The following is a 23,723-nucleotide window of genomic DNA, read 5'->3' on the forward strand; positions in this document are numbered from 1 at the left end:
TTTATTGTCTATCATAACACCAACAAATGTGGTTTCTTTCACTATGTCAACATCTACTCCGTCTTGTTGTATTTGTGTTTGACTTTCTCTTTCACTGTTACCAAATAGCATTTTTTTTGAGATTCAAAGATGGTCCGTTTTTGTCAAACCATTTTTTCAATTTGTTCATTTCTTCTGTTACTATTTCTATAACCGGTAGCCCCTTGGTGTTTTCTCCTGAACAAAACGCAGCCTGAGTAACTTTGTAACTTTACAAATGTCATTTATATAGAGATTGAACAAATTTGGTCACAGTATTGATCCCTGGAGTACGCCACAAGATATATTTAGCAAATGTTCGCCTAGCTTCACGTATTGCTTCCTGTTAGTTAAATAGCTTCTCACTAAGGCTGCAACCAACAACTAATTTGATAATCGATTAATCTGTTGATTATAACTTCGATTAATCGATTAATAATCGGATAAAAGAGACAAACTACATTTCTATCCTTTCCAGTATTTTATTGAAAAAAAACCCCAGCATACTGGCACCATACTTATTTTGATTATTGTTTCTCAGCTGTTTGTAAATGTTGCAGTTTATAAATAAAGGTTTAGAAAAAATTAAAATAAATAAATAAAAAAGTAGCCTCTGCACATGCGCATAGCATAGATTCAACGAATCAATGACTAAATTAATCGCCAACTATTTTTATAATCAATTCAATCGATTAGTTGTTGCAGCCCTACTTCTCACCCATATCAGGACTAACCCTCTGAAGCAATACCGTACTAATTTGTTAATTACGATATTAAAATTAATTGTGTCAAATGATTTTTTTAGATCCATAAACACTTCTGCTCCTGCACACTGTTTACCATTTATTGCAGCGATTCTCAAACTGTGGTACACAGGCGCCATCTAGTGGTACGCCAAATAATCACTAAATTAAAGTACAGTGGTTTATATTCCTATACTCAAACACAGTGTTACTGTTCAAACTGTGTGTAATGTTACAGTGGCAAAACATATTAAATATTCTTTTTTTTGGTCATCATGGTGGTATTTGGAGAGCCAAGTTTTTTCTGAGGTGGTGCTTAGTGAAAAAAGTGCGAGAACCACTGATCTATTGCGTTGGTAATTTCTTCCGTTATTTCGTTTAATGCCTAATTGAAGCATAACAATTGCTTGGATTTTACTGATGTCGCGTCCGGCTCACGTCCCGCAGATTAAATATGCGTGGTGGTCAAGCTAGCTCTGTTCTCAATGGCTACTAGGCGCCATTTAGCCATTTTCAAAGAAAAACTGCCATATGCTTGTGTTGTTTTGGGATGTACGAATCGTTCAAATCAGAAAAAGGATAAACGTTTCTTCAGGGTTTCTCGGGATGTAATCAAAAAAGGCGGAAGAGTGCAAGATTTTACGAAACAACAACAAGAAAAAGCAGCTCATACTCCAGTCCAAGGGAGCAGAGTCTAAGAATGCAAAAAGTTTGCAGTGACCACTCCGTTAAAGGTTTGTTTGATATACTTTTAATGTTGAGTGTTTCCCATTTAAATGTTATCTTGATATTATTTGTATTTCTTAGGACACATTTTTGCTACGAGTGTTCCGTAAAGCACCAACTCGGCAAGTTTAAATAAAAAAATCACACATACTTGTGAACGGCGCGTGCAATAGCAACAACAAACATGGCTGTTGACGCAAAGTTAAATCATGAAATGCAACCTTACCTGAGCAAAAACGATCCATATTTATACGGGAGAGTCTTGATCTCAATTCCCTTGACCCCGCCACACACAAAGAAGTTTTAGGCCTCCGTGCTTTTATACGTTTTCATTTGTTTTGTTGTGTAGAATGGCGTCGGGAGCACACGATAGTTTGACATGTCTGGGAATGCGACCGACGTATAATCCTTGATATCACTCGACAAATCTTTTTTTGACAAAGTATAGGGATCTTTTCCATTGCATAATTGGATTGTTTTGCTCATACGTTATCTGCTTTTTTTTAGGAAGCGTTAAGCCTCTTTTTGAGTTTGCGTGCTGTTTGCTGTACAACAGCCATGTTGGCTTTGTTGACCTCCACTGGTTTTCTCTTCCGGGAAGAAGTAACGTGACAGAATACAATTAGACGAGAAATCGCTTGTATCGGGAAAATCCGTAAGCTGTGGTACTCCTAACCCGAGGTACCACTGTACCACTGTATTTACGATTGTGTGTTATAAAGTATGGTATGGCAGTACTGTCGTGCACCTTCCTGCACAGTGGATGTAAGAGTCTGTTGCTGAAGGAGCTACTAAGAGGCCTACATATTGTCATGCACTGTCGTACGCCGAATCAGCATAACCACTAGAGCCGAAGCAGATATCATTTAAATACACATGCAGGAAGTTATCCATTTGACCAGGTGGCTTTTACCAGTAACCGTTAGCCACTAGCATGTAGCATTGAGAAACCAATTGTTGGCCTAGGATCTAATTAATGAGAAAGTACAAACGTTAAATCAAATTTAAAAAACATCTGAGTAGCTGCTGTGCTCTCTTGGGTTTTGGTGCCTGGACAAGAGTGACTTAGTTTTGTAAATGTATTAATCTGACATGGTGATTAGAAACATGATGTTTTGTGTGATTCACAGCTTTACATAATAGGCGTAGTCATTAGGCGGATGGGAATGACAAGATAAATAATATATTTGGATGATGGAGAAGAGCTGGTTAATCAGCAGACTCATTTATCCTCCTTTCTGTTATCCTGCTTTGACATTAGTCAAGACTCCCACTGCTTCCCCTCCTGTCATTTCCTCCTCCAGTGCAAGATATCATTGGAAGCCACCTCATTCATCCCTCCCTCCTCCTTCCTCTCTGCATGTTTTCCCTTCCTCCTTTTTAGCCCAGCCTCTTTGCTCCCGCTTGCCAGGCTTCTGTTGCTGCTCCGTGAACTCTTTAACTTCATGCCTGACTTCCTGTCTGCCTCTGCCGTCTCACACGGTTTCACTTTTCAAGACGAGCACAACAAAAATTAAGTCTCAAAACTTGCGCGGCTGCGGATAATCGCCGCGCTTTAATGCGCACGAAGCTGTCAAGATTTCATAATTAGATAAGGTTTTTCCGCAGTGTGCAACTTGACAGATTCTTATTTGCATGTGTGAGTACATTAATGAGTGTGGAGTTTTCAAAGTGACAGACGGCCTAAGTCAAGACAGTGAGGCAGCACTAACATGAGTGACAAATTATTCTCGGTTTTTTATCAAACACAGAATGCTGATAAATGTTGTTGCATTTTGGGTTTTATTGCTAAATAAGCTTGATAGGGCAAAGTTTTAATATGACTTGACAGTAAGCACCCTGATGGAAATAAGGGTGCTACAAATAATGTCTCACAACGCCATTCACTTTCCAGTAAGCATTTTTGTTATATCATCTGGAGTAACAATACTATAGAATTCATGTTTCTTTCAATGAACCGCATCTCCCCGACGGCACTCATGCAACCCAACACTATGCTTGACTGTTGGCAAGACACAATTATCTCGCTAATCAATTTAGTTGCCAGTAGGGCTGCACCGAGTAATTGACTAATTGATTATTTGTTTAGAAAAAACTTTGATTTATTATCTGTTGCTTCGATTAATCTTTTAATGAGTGTAACTATTAAAATTGAGAAAAACCGGACAGCGTGGAGTGCCAGGAAATTAAAAAATGCGGACATAGTTTCTACATGGCTGCCGCAATATACGCACACAAGAGCGGTGGTGTGTGGGTGCCGTGATTAGTCACTACGTTTCCATGCACCAAATTAGTCTGATTTCTCAAATAGTTTGTTTTTCTGTATTTTCCCACCGACGTGTGAAGTCCATGTACACTCTCAAACACGACTGTTGGTCATACGCTATGTGCCTCCCGTTCACTGGGGAGCGCTTATTTAATTTTAGCGCGGATAACTGAAATACTTTACCGGTTGACCTATGACGTCACACTCGAATTTGCGGATCCTTGCAACTTGTTTTCACTGATATCCGCTGTAATATTGGGACAGATTACAAATATTACGTCTTTAATGGCTATGCTGATGTTAATTAGCAGACATCATCAAGAAATTATCTTGGATTGCACTACAGTCATGACGCTACTACCAAGAATGTATTGGGTCGGATGCAAGAAAGGCGGCAGAAGAGTTTTTTTCAAATACATTTTTGGACCAAAATTCTGGAAACAAAACGTTTGAATGTCTTCATTCAAAAGGCTCTGTGGATTGATGAAAGAAGTTTTAAATCCGAAGCTAAAGACTGTTCGTGCCCCGACTGATAGTGTTCCAGAGGAAGGTTGCTATTGTTCTAGATTTATCTTGCCAAAAACTGAACTGGCTACTAAGTAAACAAAATCAGAATGCTGGACGACAGCAAAGACTTACTGTGGAGCAAAGACGGTGTCCACAATGTACATCCGAACATGACATGACAATCAACAATGTCCCCACAAAGAATGATAAAAACAACTGAAATATTCCTGATTGCTAAAACAAAGTAGATGTGGGACATATCGCTCAAAGTAAGACATGAAACTGCTGCAGGAAAATACCAAAAAAAGAGAAAAAGCCACCAAAATAAGAGCGCAAGACAAGAACTAAAACACTACACACAGGAAAACACAAAAAAAACTCCAAATAAGTCACGGTGCGATGTGACAGGTCGTGACAGTACACCTACTTTGAGACAAGAGCTACAGTGATGCATGGTTGGTTATGGTTTAAAGTCATATCCAACAATTGTGACAACGACTTTTTACTGTCAACTGAGTTTTGTTTTTTAATGATTTCTGCTGGTGGTGTGCCTCCGGATTTTTTCAACGGAAAAAATGTGCCTTGGCTCAAAAAAGGTTGAAAAACACTGCTCTAAACGTTAGTTCTAGGTCTAACCATGGGAGAACTATTAGCTAACATTATTTTAACAGGATGTGTTCACTGAGTTAGTGCAGACACACACGGAGGAGAGTGGACAAGCTATGCTAGCCGCGGCGCTAAAGCTATCTTGAATGTGAAGTAGTGAATCAAGAATGCATGCGTTGTACACTTCAGTAGAAGGCTTATAGGAACTACGTTACAGCAGAGAGTAACCAGACAAAAAGAGAACATTGGCAAGTAGTTTAATAAGTCAGTAAAGACAATAATAACAATACATACCATACATTAGACGAAACACGTCTTTGAGCCGCAGGTTTATGGCGACTGAGGCCAGAGTGTCTGAACATTCTGTGGTTTTAAAAGCACAACAATTAAATCAAGGATGCCTGCTTGCCTTTAGGGTATTTTATTTATATTTTAAATTACCACGTTACTGCAGGTCTCACGTATTTTAGTCTTTCATATTCATGCTGCGCGCACTACATAAAAAAAACCGGAAATGACACATTACTCAAACATCAGTAGACAAAGGAGGAATCTTGTCGACAAATGATTATTATTATTCATTAGATGTAATTTATTAAGAATATATAATAATAAACAATATATCAACTATATGCAATATAATAACAATATACTGTATAATATTATAGATGCATTAATAACCGATTTATAATTAAGAATTTATAATAACAATTTCCCTTGTGGATCATTAAAAAGTATGTCTAAGTGTAATTGAGTCGTAGCGCCGTAATCATAATCGAATCATGAGGTCCCCAAAGATTCCCTCCTTTAATATTGTCCCCCTGGAAAAATGTTCTGTCAAAATAATACTTGCTAAAATGTGACATACTGAAGATATTTTGGCATTTAGATATCACAAATACAAACTTGGCGTTAATTGATCTAAACAAGCCAAATTCATTTGTTACCAGACTATTAAAGTACTGTCTAATAAATGTAACACGTGTAATGTCGTCTTTTAACACTAACAAGAGTTACTAGTGACTTCAGTAATTTGACAAATTTGCTAATTTTAGGGCTGCTAGATTCTGTCCCAGAATTGTGACCACGGTTTGAAATAGCACTGGTTTGTATCGTTATTGACATTACTGTCTGATTGGATGCCTTGTTAGCAAAGCAGTTGCAATCAATGTCATTAACTACATCAGACATACAGAAGAGCAAGTTTGGATCACTGTGTTATCTAGCTAGCTAACAGTGATCAAAACATTGCCTCACTGTTAGCTAACTAACAAAACTACTGAACCAATTTTCTCAAAACCTGGTGAAATAATGGCTCATTACATTTGGGAAAATCTGGATGAAATTGTTGAAATAGGTATTTATTTTCATTTGTGGTTTGAGTCACTTCCGTTCTCGAATGCGATATTTAGACTCCTGTTAGTTTGTCATATAATCTCGCATATTAACAGAGGTGGGTAGTAACACGCTACATTTACTCCGTTACATCTACTTGAGTAACTTTTGGGATAAATTGTACTTTTAAGAGTAGTTTTAATGCAACATACTTTTACTTTTACTTGAGTATATTTATAGAGAAGAAACGCTACTTTTACTCCGCTACTTTTATCTACATTCAGCTCGCTACTAATTTTTATCGATCTGTTAATGCACGCTTTGTTTGTTTTGGTCTGTCAGACAGACCTTCAAAGTGCCTGCGTTACTGGTGACGTTTCACTCCGTTCCACCAATAAAATGCAGTCACTAGTGACGTTTGACTCCGTTCCACCAATCAGATGCAGTCACTGGTGACGTTGGACCAATCAAACAGAGCCAGGCAGTCACATGACCTGACTTAAACAAGTTGAAAAACTTATTGGGGTGTTACCATTTAGTGGTCAATTGTACAGAATATGTACTGTACTGTGCAATCTACTAATACAAGTTTCAATCAATCAATCAAAAGTGTGAAGGAAAAAAGGCACTTTTTTATTTCAAACGTACATCCCGTCACAAGCCTAAAGACTGACTGCACAGTTCCTGTCTTCACAATAAAAGTGCTGCTCCATCGCGCCTGCGCTTTCAAAATAAGAGTCTCCGAAAGCCAGCGCAAACAAGCTAGCAAGCTACGGAATTTGCCGCCAATGTATTTCTTGTAAAGTGTGTGAAAACGAATATGGAAGCTGGACAAATAAGATACCAAAAACCAACCACTTTCATGTGGTATTAGACAGAAAGGAGGAACTTTTTTTCTACTGCATTTGAAAACGTGGACGTTAAGCACTGCTGTCTGATTACAATCAATGCAAGTCATCAGAATCAGGTAATACACCAACTTATATTCTTGTCAACATGAAAGAAAGGAATCTATATGTGTTAAACATGCATGTATATTCATTAAAACACCTTTAACATGTAAACAAAAACGGCAAAATAAATAAATATAAATGATATACTGTATATATCAATGTATGTGTATATATGTATATATATATATATATGTGTATATATATATATATATATATATATATATATGATATGTGTGTGTATGTTACTCATCAGTTACTCAGTACTTGAGTAGTTTTTTCACAACATACTTTTTACTTTTACTCAAGTAAATATTTGGGTGACTACTCATTACTTTTACTTGAGTAATAAATCTCTAAAGTAACAGTACTCTTACTTGAGTACAATTTCTGGCTACTCTACCCACCTCTGCATATTAACGTTATTCTTCACAAACCAGAGAGTAGCCTGCTTACTCAACAGAAAACAGTACAAACCCAACAACAGTTCTCCACATTTTTTCACTTTTATATAAGAAATTCATATTTTGGTGGTATTGTCATGTTTGTGTTATTATCCATAAACCAGGAAGTAGCCTACTAACATATGATTAAACAAATGAACGCACATCACTTTTGTTGACAGTCAACGTTTGGAATGGAGTTTTAGGGTGAATTTTTAAGGACACTTCTGAAGCATGTGAACTCAATGTGATTCTTTTAAACCCCCATTTCTGCATAGCAACAAGAACAGGACCCCACCAACCTGTACATCTCCAACCTGCCAGTGTCCATGGACGAGCAGGAACTGGAAAGCATGCTAAAGTCCTTCGGCCAGGTCATTTCTACGCGCATTCTGCGAGATGCCAACGGGACCAGCCGCGGCGTGGGATTTGCCAGGTAGGAGGGAAAAAAACTCTAAAGCCGAAATTTGCTCTTAACCAATGTGTTTCGGTTGAAGCAGAGCATAAGCCAAAGTTTTATTCATTCCAGGATGGAGTCTACAGAGAAGTGCGAGGCCATAATTCAGCATTTCAATGGCAAATTCATCAAGACTCCACCGGGAGTGCCAGGTGTGTGGAATGTTTGTTTTTGTATTACAGGACCTCGGTATTGTCATTCACATGTACTTTGGATCACAGTGATCGCTAAATTCTCTTTTCCTATTTGATCTTCTGCTTTCCCAGTGCCCACAGAGCCCTTATTATGTAAGTTTGCAGACGGAGGTCAGAAAAAGAGGCAGAACCAGGGGAAGTACCTCCCCAACGGAAGGCCCTGGGCGAGAGACGGAGAGACTGTAAGTAACTCCCTTCCCCCGCCTTAACTAGAAAGCTTGTGCGTTTGTGAGCTGAATGCGGCGCTGTTTGCATGACCTCACTGGTTATGAATCCTGTATTGTTTTTTCAGGGAGGAATGACGCTTGCCTATGACCCCACAGCCTTACAAAATGGGTGAGTGGTATGCATGAAAACAGTCCCAGCACAGGGAATAGAAAGTAGTAGTAGTAACTCTGGTTGAAGGCTGCCCTCTCCTGGATAGTCCTGTTATGATGAGGTCGGGTTAGTTTTTGCCTGGTTTTAGTTCTTAATACATTGACAATATTAAAGGATACTTAAAGAAATAGGTGAAGCTACATACATAAAATTAAAATAAAAGCAATGAAAATGAAACAATAAATATTGCATATATTTTAAATAAAATAAAGGAAAATAGGTTTTTAAAAAAATATTTGGATTGAGTTTACAATAGTAATAGGGTTATCACGATACCAGAATTTGAGCAATATTCAATAATAAAGTATGTGCAAATTATAGTAAATAATACATATTGTTAATCCGTCAAAAACACATTTTAAATAATAAATATATTGATTGTCAGATCTCAGACCAGGACCTTTTTGGCTGTGTTGATGTATATGTAATAGATAATAAATACATTGAAGAAAATTACGAATTAAATATGGTACCCCGATCATCAGTAATATATACATTGTTATATCTGTAAAACAGTTGTGATATTCTGTAATATTGAAATAAATATACATTTAAAATGTGTTTGGTACAGATGCATAAGACTTATTACTGTACGTAATATGTGAATAAAGGACACCGAGGCTTCTGGATAAGATCTAAAAAGGCTAATCCAACATATGCTAAGAAGTTATATAAAATGCTTGCATCTCAGTTTTATACTATTGGTGAAGTAGTATTAGTATGACCTTTTTTTAATTTTTTTTTACCTTTTGCTGTTTTTAAATTTTTTACGTTTTTTTTAATATACTTTGTGTAGTTAATAAATATGAATATTAAATATGAAGCAATTTTTCCCCCTCATATGTGTGGCGCCTCATAGAGAATACCGCCATATGACACGTGTTAATAGTATCAACGTTTAAACTTTTTCTTGGCTTTTTTTTTCTCTTTTTGCTGTATTTTCGTCCTTATATTTGTGGAGTGTGCCAAGAAACAAGCTCACTTTGAAGTCCCCTGACTTACATAAATGGTGTTGATTTGTTGGCTTCTGTATATTTGGCAGCTTCTACTCCTCGCCGTACAGTCTGGCTCCAAACAGAATGATCGCCCAGACGTCTTTGTCCCCTTACATGCATTCTCCTGTCTCGTCCTACCAGGTAATGTATTTTACTAAATGGACAAAATGATTCTGATAACTAAAATGCACACTATACTACTCAGAGATATATTGCACTAATGTGTAATACACTGTGTGACGTAAAGGTACACAGCCCGTCCTGGATGCACCATCAGTCATACCTCATGCAGCCAGCTGTGAGTAGCTGTCCTTTACCTGCCAATGTTCATTCATGTGGGCTTGTGTGGGTTCTGTTAAGCGTCACCAGGGATCAGGTTCTGTTTTAATGTATCCGCAGGGTACAGTTCTTACTCCAACAATGGATCACGCCATGTCCATCCAGCCCACGTCCATGATGGGACCTCTCGCCCAGCAGCTAAGCCACCTGTCCCTGGGCAGCACGGGCACAGTCAGTGCACGCTTAAGATGGCTTTTATGACGCTGCACATTGTACTGATAAGTAGTAACACAAAGTTGTGTACTCCTCTCCTCTTTCCCACAGTATATTCCGGCCAACACAACTATGCAGGGGACATACATCCCCCAATACACCCCAGTGCCTCCCTCCAGTGTCCAAGTAGAGGTGTGCAATTTGTCATTCTCATCTACATTCATGTACATCAGATAGTTAAGAATTGGCATAGTTATCGTTATCAATTTGATGTTTTACAATAAATTGAGGCAAATTGAGGTACGCTACTTATTTGCAACTAGAGGTGGGCGATACGGCCTAAAATCTATATCACGATAAAAATTGCAGCCTCCTGCAATAACGATATATATATATATATTAATATTAATATATATACTGTATGTATATACAGTATATCACAATATATTATTTGGTATATATATTAGGGGTGTAACGGTACGTGTATTTGTATTGAACCGTTTCGGTACGGGGGTCCCGTTCGGTTCGGAGGTGTACCGAACGAGTTTTCACACGGACATATTAAGTAGCGTAACACACGTTGAGGGGCAGAGACAGAGAGAGCAAGAGAGTTATGATAAACGCGCATGCGTCGCCAGGCTCTGCTTTTTATCCATAGATTTATCAGATTTTATTTTTTATTATCTATAGCAAGGGTGTCAAAAGTGTGCCCCTGAGGCCATTTGCGGCCCGCAGCTAATGTTTTAAAGGCCCACGGCACATTCTAAAAATACTATTAAAATAAACAAAAACATAACAAAAGTGAAATAGAAAAGCTTAAAGGTTAAATGTAATTTAGGAAAAGTTGCAATGATGACTAATAAAACAAAGCTGTTTTTTTTTTTCTTTCAAACTGTCATTGCTCAAAACATAATATTGAATCAAAATCAATGTTGTTATTAATTATTGACCTATCCAATTTTCCGATTACTTCACATCAAATATTCCACTAAAAAAAATATTTTTGGTGAAAGATTTTGCAAATTTGGTAAATAAATAACCCCAAAATTTATATTTTGTTGTTTTCTTACTGTACCGAAAATGAACCGAACCGTGACCTCCAAACCGAGGTACGTACCGAACCGAAATGTTTGTGTACCGTTACACCCCTAATATATATACATATAAATGATAATACAATAATTTTATAATGGGTTACAAAGACTGCTAATTTTGGTTGCTGACATATGGGGTAACATATTGTGTCATTTCCGGTTGTATTATTTTGTCAAAACTATTATTCTGGTTACTTTCTGTTGTACCATGGTATCTACACTTCTGTTAAAATGTAATTAGCCCTTATGCTTCTGTTGTTTGGATACTTTACATGAGTTTGGGGTGATACTACAAATTTGGGTATCGATCCAATACCAAGTAGTTACTGGGGCATTATTTTTATTATACCTATGCTGATGCTGATACTTCAAATTGTCAAGATCCTTAAATGATTACCTGTACATTTTTAATCACAATTATAATCAGACAAAAACACAGGATGTCGGTGTAAGAATATCAATTAAATATTACAATTATTTCCTACTATTGGCTCTGATTTTAATTATTTGGTTTTTACCATTAAAGCCCTCCTGTGTCCAGGGACTTATTTTCTGAGATTGTAAGCAATAACAAAAGTGACAAAATATTTTGTGATAATAGAAAATATCGATTGTAGCTGAGATAGGCTCCAGCGCCCCCCGCGACCCCGAAGGGAATAAGCGGTAGAAAATGGATGGATGGATCTAATCACTGCAGTATCGAGCATATACCGCTGGTATTGTACCTGGTATCGTTACTTTGTATCGTTCCGCCCACCTCTATTTAGACTTAAGGGCTCTAGCTTAGCAGTTAGCATATCCTCCTACGGTGTATAGTGTACAGCCTCCTAGTGACGAGGCTACATTGCGTTGAGGACACGTTTGTTCTCTTGTCGCTGTAAAATTTGCGGGACACAGCTAGAATGTGATATCAACATGCATTGTCATGATGTAACGATCGGATTAAAAGCTCTGTCGTTGCCCAAATTTATATCATTTATATCGCGCAAACCCAATTGTAACCAGCAGAGGCGCTCTTCATTCAGTCCCAACTAGTTTGTAAAGTAAAGAACAACAACTTAATATCAGCTATAAAAAAACGAAAACTGGTTTCATGGGGAACTAAAATGTAAATTGTAGTCATGTAGCACATTAGATTTCTGTATTGTGACTGAGTTTCTACCCCCTTAACAACTTTCAACACATTTATTAAGATATGTGTATTTCTTAAAAGATTGTAATAGAACATTTTATAAAGGAGTTCAAAGTATCCTGGCAAAGCATTTTGCAGGCAGCAGTACGTTCCCGGGGGGTGTTGTCTCTGATCTAATTCATGGTTTGCTTACTGGTGGCAGCCTGCAGGATGTGCAACACAGTCAATGAGCATTTATGAATGAGAAGACACTCTGTCCCACAGATTCAGATGACTGTGAATAAATATTGTGACATTACAAGTAGAGAATTATTTCCTTATTATGTCCTTTTGTCAGGAGAACGGTGGTCAACAGCAACAGGTTGCCATGGAAACCCCCGCAGAACACACCAACTACTCGTACCAACACACCAAGTGAAGGTAAGGTATGTCAACATGATAGATGATGGAAACATGATAACGACTTGATCTGCTGCTCCAAAGTGGCCCAAAAAAGTTAGAAACGGTGCAGCAAAAATAAGTATATATGGTAACGCACAAGGCACATACAGTCATACCTCAATTTATGAGTTCAGTTGGTTCTGTGACGTGTTCTTGACTCAAAACACTTGTGTCTCAAATCAGCGTCTCCCATTGAAATTGATTTAATTGGTGCTTGCCTCTCAATAACAGCAACATTTTAACATGTACGGTAACATGCCTTGTAGAAAGAAAAACCCAACTTTGAGATAACAATTACTGTATAAAACGTCAAAAATAATACAAAAGAATGTTCTACAAACAACTACAGTAAACCTTAAGTTAACCTTAAAGTTATGCTGTTCTTGAGCTATATAATAGAACACTTTATTCTCAATAAACATAAGAGCATGACAAAATTACATATAATGCTGGCGAGGCCAGTTATTTTGGGATGCTGAATTCTAATTTTGCTTGCAACTTAAAGTGGACTTATTATGCAAAACCAACTTTTCTATCCTGATGGTACTTGCTTATGTGTACTTGGATCCCCATAAGTCCCAAAAATGTTAAATCAAACCATGGAGGCATTGCAGATATATTTGTAAAACAATCTTGCTTTCTTTCATCCTTCCCACAAACGAGCCGTTTGGAATATATCCAATTTGTAACATTTTCTGCCCTATCTCCTGCGGACATATCCATATATGGTAACGTTTTACCCAGAGAGCTCAGTGTGAGTCCGCCATTTTAGTTTACACTGTCGTCAATAGGCTTTTTCTTTTTTGCTATCCTCTTGTTGTGGGGCAGACTGGCTCGTACTTGCACATGCTTCCTCTGCGTTTGCCTTTTGTAATACAAAGTAGCGTATAGTTCCAACTTATATCTGTCAGTAGACTCCATATGGAAGCACTACAACTACAACATGACTGACGGGGAGAAGACGCTGTCGAAGTGGAGCCATATAACCACAAAACGGTGCATCCTGGAGAGACTTAAAAACAGTCTGTAAAACATAATCCATGCAAAATGTTGACCAAAGAATTACCTTTATATGTTATGTAGACTACAAGGAAGTGTATTAAATGTAGAAAAAAATCGTAATATGACACCTCTACAGCATAACAACTAGCCGAGAGACAGCTCTTATCTCAAAACACTCTTAAATTGGGGCACTATTGAGTTGAAGTGCCATTGTACTTTACTTTAGGAAAAATATCAAATTAATATAAAAAAGTGAAATATCAGAAAAAGTTATGTTGTATGAATTGCAGCAGATGGATGCTCAGGTTAATTACATATCGGATCAAATAACTGTTCTACTCACTCCCTGATACACATTGTTTTTACACTATTTGTTGTCAATTAATAATTGTTCCGCCAATTACGTGACATTAAATAATTTCCTACAGCACACTTGATGATCTTTCACTGGGTTTCACTAATACTGTATATACTTTAATGAATTACACCGGTAACCACAGATACATATATCTTTTAAAAGCATAAAAAATATGCGTTTTTGCATTTCATCCACATGCAAATGTAGGTTTTCGTTCTTGTAAACAATATTCTCATCATATTACTGTCTGTACACAGTCGGACATGATAAAAGTCTAACACAACACATAAAAGCAGCGCCGCGTCACAGGAAGCAAAAAAGTAAATTGAACAGCTAGAAAGGTTGTTAGAAGGTTGCTCACTCAATCTGGGGTGTTCAAATGGCCTAAGCCGCTATTGAAAGTAGAACTGACACTGTTTTTTGCCCCAAAAATTATTTTAACACCAGTGTGGGAAATATTGCATTCTTGAGAATATCAGTGTGCGTGTGAACAACAAAAAGTAGATCCTATTCACTCGTAACTCTTGCAGTCATGCCACACTTCTGGGTCATGTCTTCCAGCTCCATGGGAGCGGGGCTGAGGCCATGTGATGAATCCAACCAGTCAGGGTTCAGCTAAAAGAAAACCTTGCTTCGTACCGTCACCAAGCAGCCGGACTTGAACATGGATGACAAAAGGAACGTATGCGTGTGTGAGAGAAAGTGTGTGCGTGCATGTGTGTTTCAGTTGTAAAGAACCAGGACAACACTTACGTCATTGGATTGTTCTGTTACCAAACTACCAAAGGAGGTAATCTTCCCCAGAGAAGATCTCATCTATTTTGATAACTCAAACCAAGGAACACAACAACACATATATGTAAAAAAAAAAAAAAAAAAAATCAAATTACTAAGGAGGAAAAGACCAGAGCGTTATTTTTATGCACGTTATATAACAAATCCTTATTTTTTAATGAAAATTGCATTCTGGATGTTTCAGAGTGACTCAAGTTGAAAGAGTTGAAACACAATGTGTCTTTTAGTTGTTTGTTTGTGTGTCCGTGAAATATGCAAATGTTTTTACTTTCCTGATGTCTGTTGTTTGACATTCTATTTGCAGCAGTGGGACAACACTTTGTACAGGTTAGGGAAAAAAAATGAAAAGAAAAACACTTGCTGGACTTGTCAAGTCAACCGCGCCGTTTAAAGCTACTTCTTCCTCTTAACTGCTGCAGATATTTCTATTCATGCACACATGATAGAAACTTTTATTTATGTTTTTTTTCCAATTGTGAATTAAGTGAACAAAAGACAATCAATTATTTCTATTTATATTTGACTTATTTTTCTATTTTTCCGGAGTTTTTAGACCATTAACACATACATTTATAATTAAAAAAGAAGTTATTTAACAGTGGAGTCTGTTAAGATGATAAAGAAGCCACACAGTAATAAGCTGATATTTGGGACGTGTAAAATAGACCCTTTTCACACTCTTTTTATACTCTGCCTGCATTTCCTAAAAGTTAACTTATAAGTGACTACATTAATAATTGTTTTATTATTCACAATGCAGTAAATATTTAGACACAAAGATGGCCGCAATGCAGCAGTTTAACGCATTAATAATTCCTTCTCTGATTTCAGATCAACATTTGCAATAAAAGTGACTGTTGAAAATTATTCATTAGTTCCAGCTGCAATACACTCCCATTTTCTCCCTAATGTATAAAAAGCGCTTTATAAATAAAGTTTTGATTTGATTAATGACCATCGTATGCTCGCGGCGAAGGAGGCTAACAAGCTAAATAGTTGAGGAAAGTTGTAGTCACGCCACATGTGGGTGAAGTACTCATATGATGTCTTTAAGTTTTAGAGCAAAGAAAGTTTGGCGAATTAAAGTTTTCTTCAGGAAGATATACCGTATTTTCCGGACTGTATAGCACCCACTAAATTTTTGAGAACATGTATTAGCTGCAGATATATGCGTTGCAAAATGAGGTATTTAAACAGAAATATTCTGGACATTTTTATTTACATACCTTAATTGTTTCCATACGGTGCCTTTAACACTGCAGTTAAACGGCTGATCAAACAAAACAGAAGTCATTGTCGTGGACACACTAGCTGCGGAAGCTAGCTCTCCAATCAGCTAAACAGACTCGATAAATCTACAGTGACGTCTTGGTGAATTTACTGAGAAATTTGTAAAAATATACAAAAACAATGTCGTCGTAAGTTATTAATACCACCACAGACACTCATGAATGTGTTAACATATTAGCTAATGCTAACGACGCTAGCGTCATTACATTACGATAGCACGTACAAATATGCATGAAAACACTCCTACGGACATCACACATTGGACGGTTTAGTAAGTACAAACCGTTGTAGTTATATTGTAAAACTTACAAACGTTGCTTGGAGTTATGAATGAAGAATCCATATGAGTAGAAACGATGAACGGCTTGAATTCTGAATGGCACGCCACTTCCGGTTGAAGGCACTAAATGGAAGGACACTGCAGCATCTGATAGCGCTATAGCACAAACAATAAAACAACTTTTCAATGTATTTCCTTTTTTGTTTTTTAACAATTTTTATTATGGCCGTCAGCGAAGAAAATACAAAAATTAGCCGCACCGTCAAACTGTAGGAAAACAGTAGCAAGTTATAATCTGGAATTTACGGTAATCACATAAAACTGATATTTTTGTTTATTTACCTACACACAGACTCATTCCACTATTCTATTATCTATTAGTGGTTTTCCATCGTCGCCACAATGTTTGCTTCCGTTCTCTTTAACGTAGAGTGTAAGGTGTGTTGTTCCAGTGCCTTGAGCTAACATTTTTTGGGGGGGGAACTGGCGCTATGTAAATAAAATAAACATGAGCAAAAACGAGTAGCGAAAGAGATGAAATGTGAAAAGGGTCTATTGATATTATTTTTATTGTTACGATTGGACGACAGGAGAATGACGGGTGTCAATGTGACGTAAATCAAACGGACACTTTTCACGCTCCCAGTCGCCATGTTGAGAAGTGGTTTTAGGCGGTTTTGTTGAAGCAACTTTTCTGGTATAATTTCGATCGACCTGGATCAGTGAAATGAATGCATTGGCTGTGTCTCAGATGGATCGCTTTCACCAGTACACTTCAGTAAGTATACTTAGGTCCTGAGTGCGTGAATCTTTGACAATGTAGTTTGGTCCCAAATCCAATACAGTCGTTAAGCACTTACCGGGTATGACAATCAGAATATTTACCCGTTTCCTCATCTTATTTCCTATTTAAAGGTGAATTACAACCACTTGATGCAGCGTTATTGTCAACATATGGATCGCCATTTTTTACCCCCAATTCTGGACAAAATAGCATAGATGGTGCACTGAACATTATGATCGTTTAGTGCGCAACATCAAGTGCACTGCTCAGTGTGCACTCAAAAGTGTAAGTACAGGAGTGCGCCAATTGAGACACAGCCACTCAGCACACGGAGCTAGCAAAGACATGAGGGAAGTCACATGGAAGACTTAAACGTTCTTTTTGGAGTCGCTGGAAGTCTTTCTCAATGCTGTTGTTGTCACCTGAGTTTAAGTCATCGATTTTTTTTCTTTTTTGTATAAAGTTTTTCCTTTTTTGCTGTCACTTGAAAGCCTTTTTTTTTAAGCTACCTTGCTTTATTTTTGGATTGCCTTTGAAGTAGATGACGTAGAAGCTGTGGAGAAATAGCTGTAGATGCTAGTTTGTAGGCTTTTCTCTTGTTTTGATTCGCACCAATCTCCGTTCCAAACCTCGCGTCTCTTTTTGTATCGATGTTGTTGTGCCGTTGAGCCTTTTTGTATAAAAAAAAAAATTTAAAAAAAAAGAGGGGAAAAAAAACAAAAGCCCTTTAAAGTGGAAAGCTGAACCAAATCGTTTAGTGCTGATGCGCAACATTCATACTGACGCTGCACAGGTGTTGTCGCTAAAGTTCACGCGGGCTTCACAAAGATGGCTGACAAGAGAGGATATTTGTGACGCTTGTCCATTGCACACTGCACTTGCATTTTAGGTTTGCCCCTTCAAAATAAGACCACAGGAAGCTTTAAAAAATTGAACATAACACTGACAAACAATGAAGGAGACACATTTTTATTCAGAGGAGATTGAGGGCAAAGAGAGGATGGGACTCGCATGATAATAATAGTAACTTGTTTTGTATCATTGGCATAGTATGTGTTTTATTCAAAAGGAGACTGAGGGCAGCAAGAGAAAGGGCCTCTGTATCAAGTTTATAGTTTATTATTCTTCGGTCAATCGACAACAAAATAAACAAACAGTTGTACATTCATAGATTGAAAATGTTGCAGACCGAAAGGGTTTAGGCTGAAGTTGAACACGTATTGCGCCTAACCCTATAAACAATGTCAAGTACAAGACGAACTTCTGAAAATTATGAAATGTCCTTTGTACAACATATTATAAATACAAATTATACACAACATAAACACAGTTCAATTATATACACAGTAAAGGCATGTGAAATATCCTTGTACAAGTAAATTGCTGCAAAACATGTATCATAAGCAAGTATGTTTTTAATTAAAACATTGACTTGTTTTATGCAAAAGAGACTGTGGGCAGCAAGTGAAAGTGCACACTTGGGGTGGGGATCACAGACTAACTTGCATTGTACCATTGGCAAAGATGTTTTTTCATTTACGTGTTACATGTTTCATTCAAAAAGAGACGAGGGCTACAACTGAAAGGGCCACTGTGGACACTAAGGGTGGGGATCGCATTGTAACTTGTGCTGTATCATTTGCAAATACATCTTCTCAGAGATATACTACACATTTTATTCAGAGGGAGATTGAGGGCAACAAAGAGAGCGAGGGTGGTAATTCAATAATAACATGTATCATTGGCTGACATGTTTTCCTCTTTGATAAATTACTTGCTTTATTCAAAAGGAGACTGAGGGCAGCAAAAGAAAAGGCCGCTACATAAAAGTGGACACTCAGGGTGGTTATTGCTTTGTAACTTATGTTGTATTATTGGCTAAGATGATTTTTCAGATATTGTTCAATAGGATATTGAGGGCAGAAAGAGAAAGGGCCACTGTCTAACAAAGTAGACACTAAGGGCAGGAATCAAGTTGTAATTTGTATTGAATTAGTGGCAAATATATTTTCCCCTTGATATATTACACGTTTTATTCAGAAGAGAAAAGGTCACTGCATCAAAATTGACATAAAGTGTGGGAGTCATTTCTCATCGATATAATACGCATTTTATTCAAAGGGAGGTTGAGGGCAGCACGAGCACGGGCTACTGTCTGCATCAAAGTGAACGCTAAAAGTGGGAATTGCATAGGAACTTGTATCATTGGCTAAGCTGATTTGTCGGAGTTGTGACACATTTTATTCAAAAGGAGACTGAGGGCAGCAAGAGAAATGGCCGTTACATCAAAGTGGACACTCATGTTGGGAATTGCATCTTAGCTTGTGTTGTATCATTGGCTAAGATGTGTTTTATTTAAAAGGAGATTGAGGAGGTTGAGGGCAGCAAGAGAAAGGGTGGGTCGTGGGAATGACGTTGTTACTTGTATGGTATTAGTGGTAAATATAATTTATTGCTGATATATTACATATTTTATTCAAAAGGAGGTTGAGGGCAGGAATGGAAAGGGCGGATCGTGGGAATGACGTCGTTACTTGTATGGTATTAGTGGTAAATATAATTTATTGCTGATATATTACATATTTTATTCAAAAGGAGGTTGAGGGCAGGAAGGTAAAGGCAACAGAGTGGACAGGAAGAGTGGGGATTGCATAATAACCTGTGTTCTAATATTGACAAGGATGTTTTTTGATTGATACATTACACATTTTATTCCAAAGGAGATTGAGGGCAGCAAGAGAAATAGCCGCTGAATCAAATTGGACTCTCAGGGTGGGAATTGACGATTGACTTGTGTCGTATCATTGGGTAAAACGTTTTTTCCCCTGATGTGTTACATGTTTTATTCAAAAGGAGATTGAGGGCAGCAAATTAAAGGTCTGTTGTGTCAAAGAGTGAAAATTGCGTAGTAACTATATACTAACTAGATATTTTGTTATCAATATAGTGGGAGAAAAATATATATCATACATGTATGATGTATGGACATTAGAGTCCGGCTCTGATTGGGTGTATTTGTGTTTTTCAATAATGTAACTTTAAAAAAAATAAAAATAAAATTTTAAACTAATTTAAGTGATATTTTGACCCACTCCTAGTGGACGTTGTTGAACACTGCAGTGTCCACAGCAAAGACACAGCAATTGTTTTCTATTTTGCTAAATAGTCCTGAGCTGTGACTGAGTAGCAGTCTTTTCTTCCTAAAAAAAAAACACATAAACGTCCTCTGCAGTGGACATTTGTGTTTTGCACAACAAGAGTTTATCCAAAATGTTTACTCTGACAGGAGAAATAGACAAAAAACAGGAGCTGGTTCTCAGGAGGACATGATATGGCTTCTGTTTACATCACAAACATCATCAGTGTGCAGTGGAAAAGTGTCTTTCAGCACGTGACCGTGCAAGGAAGGTTTCATGCTAGTGTTGTTGTGTCCTGCAGGATTGTCAGGACTGTCAGCCCGTCCGTCGCTACGCTTCTCTTCCTGTTCTCGTTGCACTCTGCCTTGCGCTGCGTCCTTCATTTGTGCAACCAAAGCTGCTCTGGTGACGCGCGCTGGATGTTATTTTCTGCAGTGAAAGATGAAAATAATGCGGATTCTCAGTCATCCACGTCACGGAAATCAGCAAAGGTTGAATTGAGGCAACTTCAGTCTTTTAGTTTGTTGTGAGATGTTTTACCTTTCATCAAGATGTGTACCGAGTACTGGTAGTTCCTTATTAGGTCAGGTCCATGAGGACCGTGAAGATTCCGGACTAACAATACTGCTATCGGTATTTTTTTTATCCAGCTGACTGACGTAGTTATGACACGCTGTCACGTTCAGTTCAGCTGGCGCTGCTACACATTAAAATCAGCTTTGAATAATGACAAATAAGGAAGCAACACCACACAAGTTGGTAACCACGATGTTTCCTCCTCAAAGTCAGTTTGAAGGGAACGCACTTTACTCACGACCGCGTTTTGTTAGCCGTCCTCCTAGGGATTAGGGATGTCGATAAATGCTTTAAAATGTAATATCAGAAATTATCGGTATCAGTTTCAAAATGATCGGTATCGGTTTCAAAAAGTAAAATGTATGACTTTTTAAAACCCCACTGTGTACACAGACGTAGGGAGAAGTACAGAGCGCCAATAAACCTTAAAGGCACTGCCTTTGCGTGCCGGCCCAATCACATAATGTCTACGGCTTTTCACACACACAAGTGAATGCCACGCATACTTGGTCAACAGTCATACAGGTCACACTGAGGGTGGCCGTATAAACAACTTTAACACTGTTACAAATATGCGCCACACTGTGAGCCCACACCAAACAAGACTGACAAACACATTTCGGGAGAACATCCGCACCGTAACACAACATAAACACAACAGAACAAATACCCAGAACCCCTTGAAGCACTAACTCTTCCGGGACGCTACAATATACACCCCCCTCACCCCCCCCCCCCCCCCCCCCCAACCTCAACCTCCTCATGCTCTCTCAGGGAGAGCATGTCCCAAATTCCAAGCTGCTGTTTTGAGGCATGTTTTAAAAAAATAATGCACTTTGTGACTTCAATAATAAATATGGCAGTGCCATGTTGGCATTTTTTTCCTTAACTTGAGTTGATTTATGTTGGAAAACCTTGTTACATTGTTTAATGCATCCTGCGGGGCATCACAACAAAATTAGGCATAATAATGTGTTAATTCCACGACTGTATATATCGGTATCGGTTGGTATCGGAATCTGTAATTAAGAGTTGGACAATATCGGGATATCGAATATCGGCAAAAAAGCCATTATCGGACATCTCTACTAGCGATGCATTAATGCACAGGCCAATATTAATCTACTCAAAAAAGTTAAAAATTGAGGTCATATAATAATACATGAAGTTGATTTAAAGCAGGGGTGTCAAACTCATTTTAGATGGGGGGCCACATGGAGAAAAATCTACTCCCAAGTGGGCCGGACTGGTGAAATCACGGCACGATAACTTAAAAATAAAGACAACTTCTTATTGTTTTCTTTGTTTAAAAATAGAACAAGCACATTCTGAAAATGTACAAATCATAATGTTGTTGGGGTTTTTTTTACACTTAAATATTGCTGTTAATAGTATTCTACCTTTATTTGTTGTTATTTATATTTTCTGAATAAATTATGTGATAATATTCATCAGTCAACTCATTGGTGTTAATTTTCAATCTATCAAGATAAAAAAAGAATATCAAAATCAAATTACAGGATGTTATTTATGTAGTTTGTTAATTTTCCTCGACTGGTGCACTAACATCATGTGGTTTATTTTGGACATATATAGCATCCTCTACAAAGATACAAAGAATTGCTATTGTGACATCCAGTGGACACATTTAGAACAGCAGTTTCTTTCATTCGAAGAATTTCGGCTCATTTTTATACTTAGCAAACTCATCCCGCGGGCCGGATAAAACCTGTTCGTACGTTTGACACCCCTGCTTTAAAGCAAAGTAGCATCCGCTGTGACTGACAGGTGTCTGGTTGCCATCTGACGTCACTCCATTGCACCACGTGTGCCTGTCAATCAACACACCTTAGTTCTGACTACAAACTGGACGATGGAGCATTACACTTTTTTACTGAGTCATTTTATGTGCATAACACACACTACACACACACATACGTACATCGGGAGCTGTCTACACTCAGTATGGCTTCTCAAATACGTCCGTGTGCAACATAAACACTAATAACAATTCCTATTGTTACAAAGTGCACACCCACATTACATTGTATTGATTTATATCATATACTTGATATGATGTATCATGTGAAAAGGTATGTTCTCTGCACATTATTATTATTTCTAGCTGCATTTCACCTTGTTGACTTGTTTAAGACTTTAAAAAAAACAGGCGTTAATCAAAGACTTCCCTGCTCTGAGATGTTACAGTTCATCTTGTTGGAGGTCTTATGGTTTAATTTGTGCTAATAGAAATGCTAATTAAAATGCTTTTTTTCTCACATCTTTATTCCCACAAATTACATATAGTACTGACAAATACCGGTATCGATAAAGAATATGAATAAGGGTATTGTACCGATTAAAACAGGCCAAAAAGTTTGGACACTCAAGGCGTTTTCTTTATTTTCATGACTATTTACATTGTAGATTGTCACTGAAGGCATCACAACTATGAATGAACACATGTGGAGTTATGTACTTAACAAAAAAAAAAAAGGGGAAATAACTGAAAACATGTTTTATATTCCAGTTTCTTCAAAATAGCCACCCTTTGCTCTGATTTCTGCTTCGCACACTCTTGGCATTCTCTCGATGAGCGTCAAGCACACCTGTGAAGTGAAAACCATTTCAGGTGACTCATCGAGAGAATGCCAAGAGTGTGCGAAAAAGTAATCAGAGCAGTAGAATAGAATAGAAAGTACTTTATGGATCCCTGGGGGAAAT

General features: G+C 37.7%; 1 protein-coding gene across 4 annotated transcripts in view; it reads left to right on the forward strand.

Annotated features, from left to right (window-relative positions):
* Positions 1-23,121, forward strand: part of LOC133570889 (RNA-binding motif, single-stranded-interacting protein 2-like) — a 110,157-nt gene extending 87,036 nt beyond the window's left edge. For 2 of the 4 annotated variants that reach the window (XM_061923683.1, XM_061923681.2), the window contains exons 5-14: positions 7,873-8,030; positions 8,124-8,203; positions 8,318-8,427; positions 8,538-8,581; positions 9,666-9,759; positions 9,824-9,916; positions 10,018-10,128; positions 10,222-10,302; positions 12,674-12,756; positions 14,699-23,121. In XM_061923683.1, the coding sequence (XP_061779667.1) occupies positions 7,873-8,030; positions 8,124-8,203; positions 8,318-8,427; positions 8,538-8,581; positions 9,666-9,759; positions 9,824-9,916; positions 10,018-10,128; positions 10,222-10,302; positions 12,674-12,754 (852 nt within the window). In that variant the 3' untranslated portion in view covers positions 12,755-12,756; positions 14,699-23,121. Of the gene's footprint in view, positions 1-7,872; positions 8,031-8,123; positions 8,204-8,317; positions 8,428-8,537; positions 8,582-9,665; positions 9,760-9,823; positions 9,917-10,017; positions 10,129-10,221; positions 10,303-12,673; positions 12,762-14,698 lie in introns of all 4 variants that reach the window. The other 2 variants (XM_061923682.1, XM_061923684.2) reach the window with 2 other exon arrangements.
* The last annotated feature ends 602 nt before the right edge of the window (positions 23,122-23,723 follow it).

Source organism: Nerophis lumbriciformis, linkage group LG28, assembly GCF_033978685.3.
Source record: "Nerophis lumbriciformis linkage group LG28, RoL_Nlum_v2.1, whole genome shotgun sequence".
Classification (NCBI taxonomy): Eukaryota; Metazoa; Chordata; class Actinopteri; order Syngnathiformes; family Syngnathidae; genus Nerophis; species Nerophis lumbriciformis.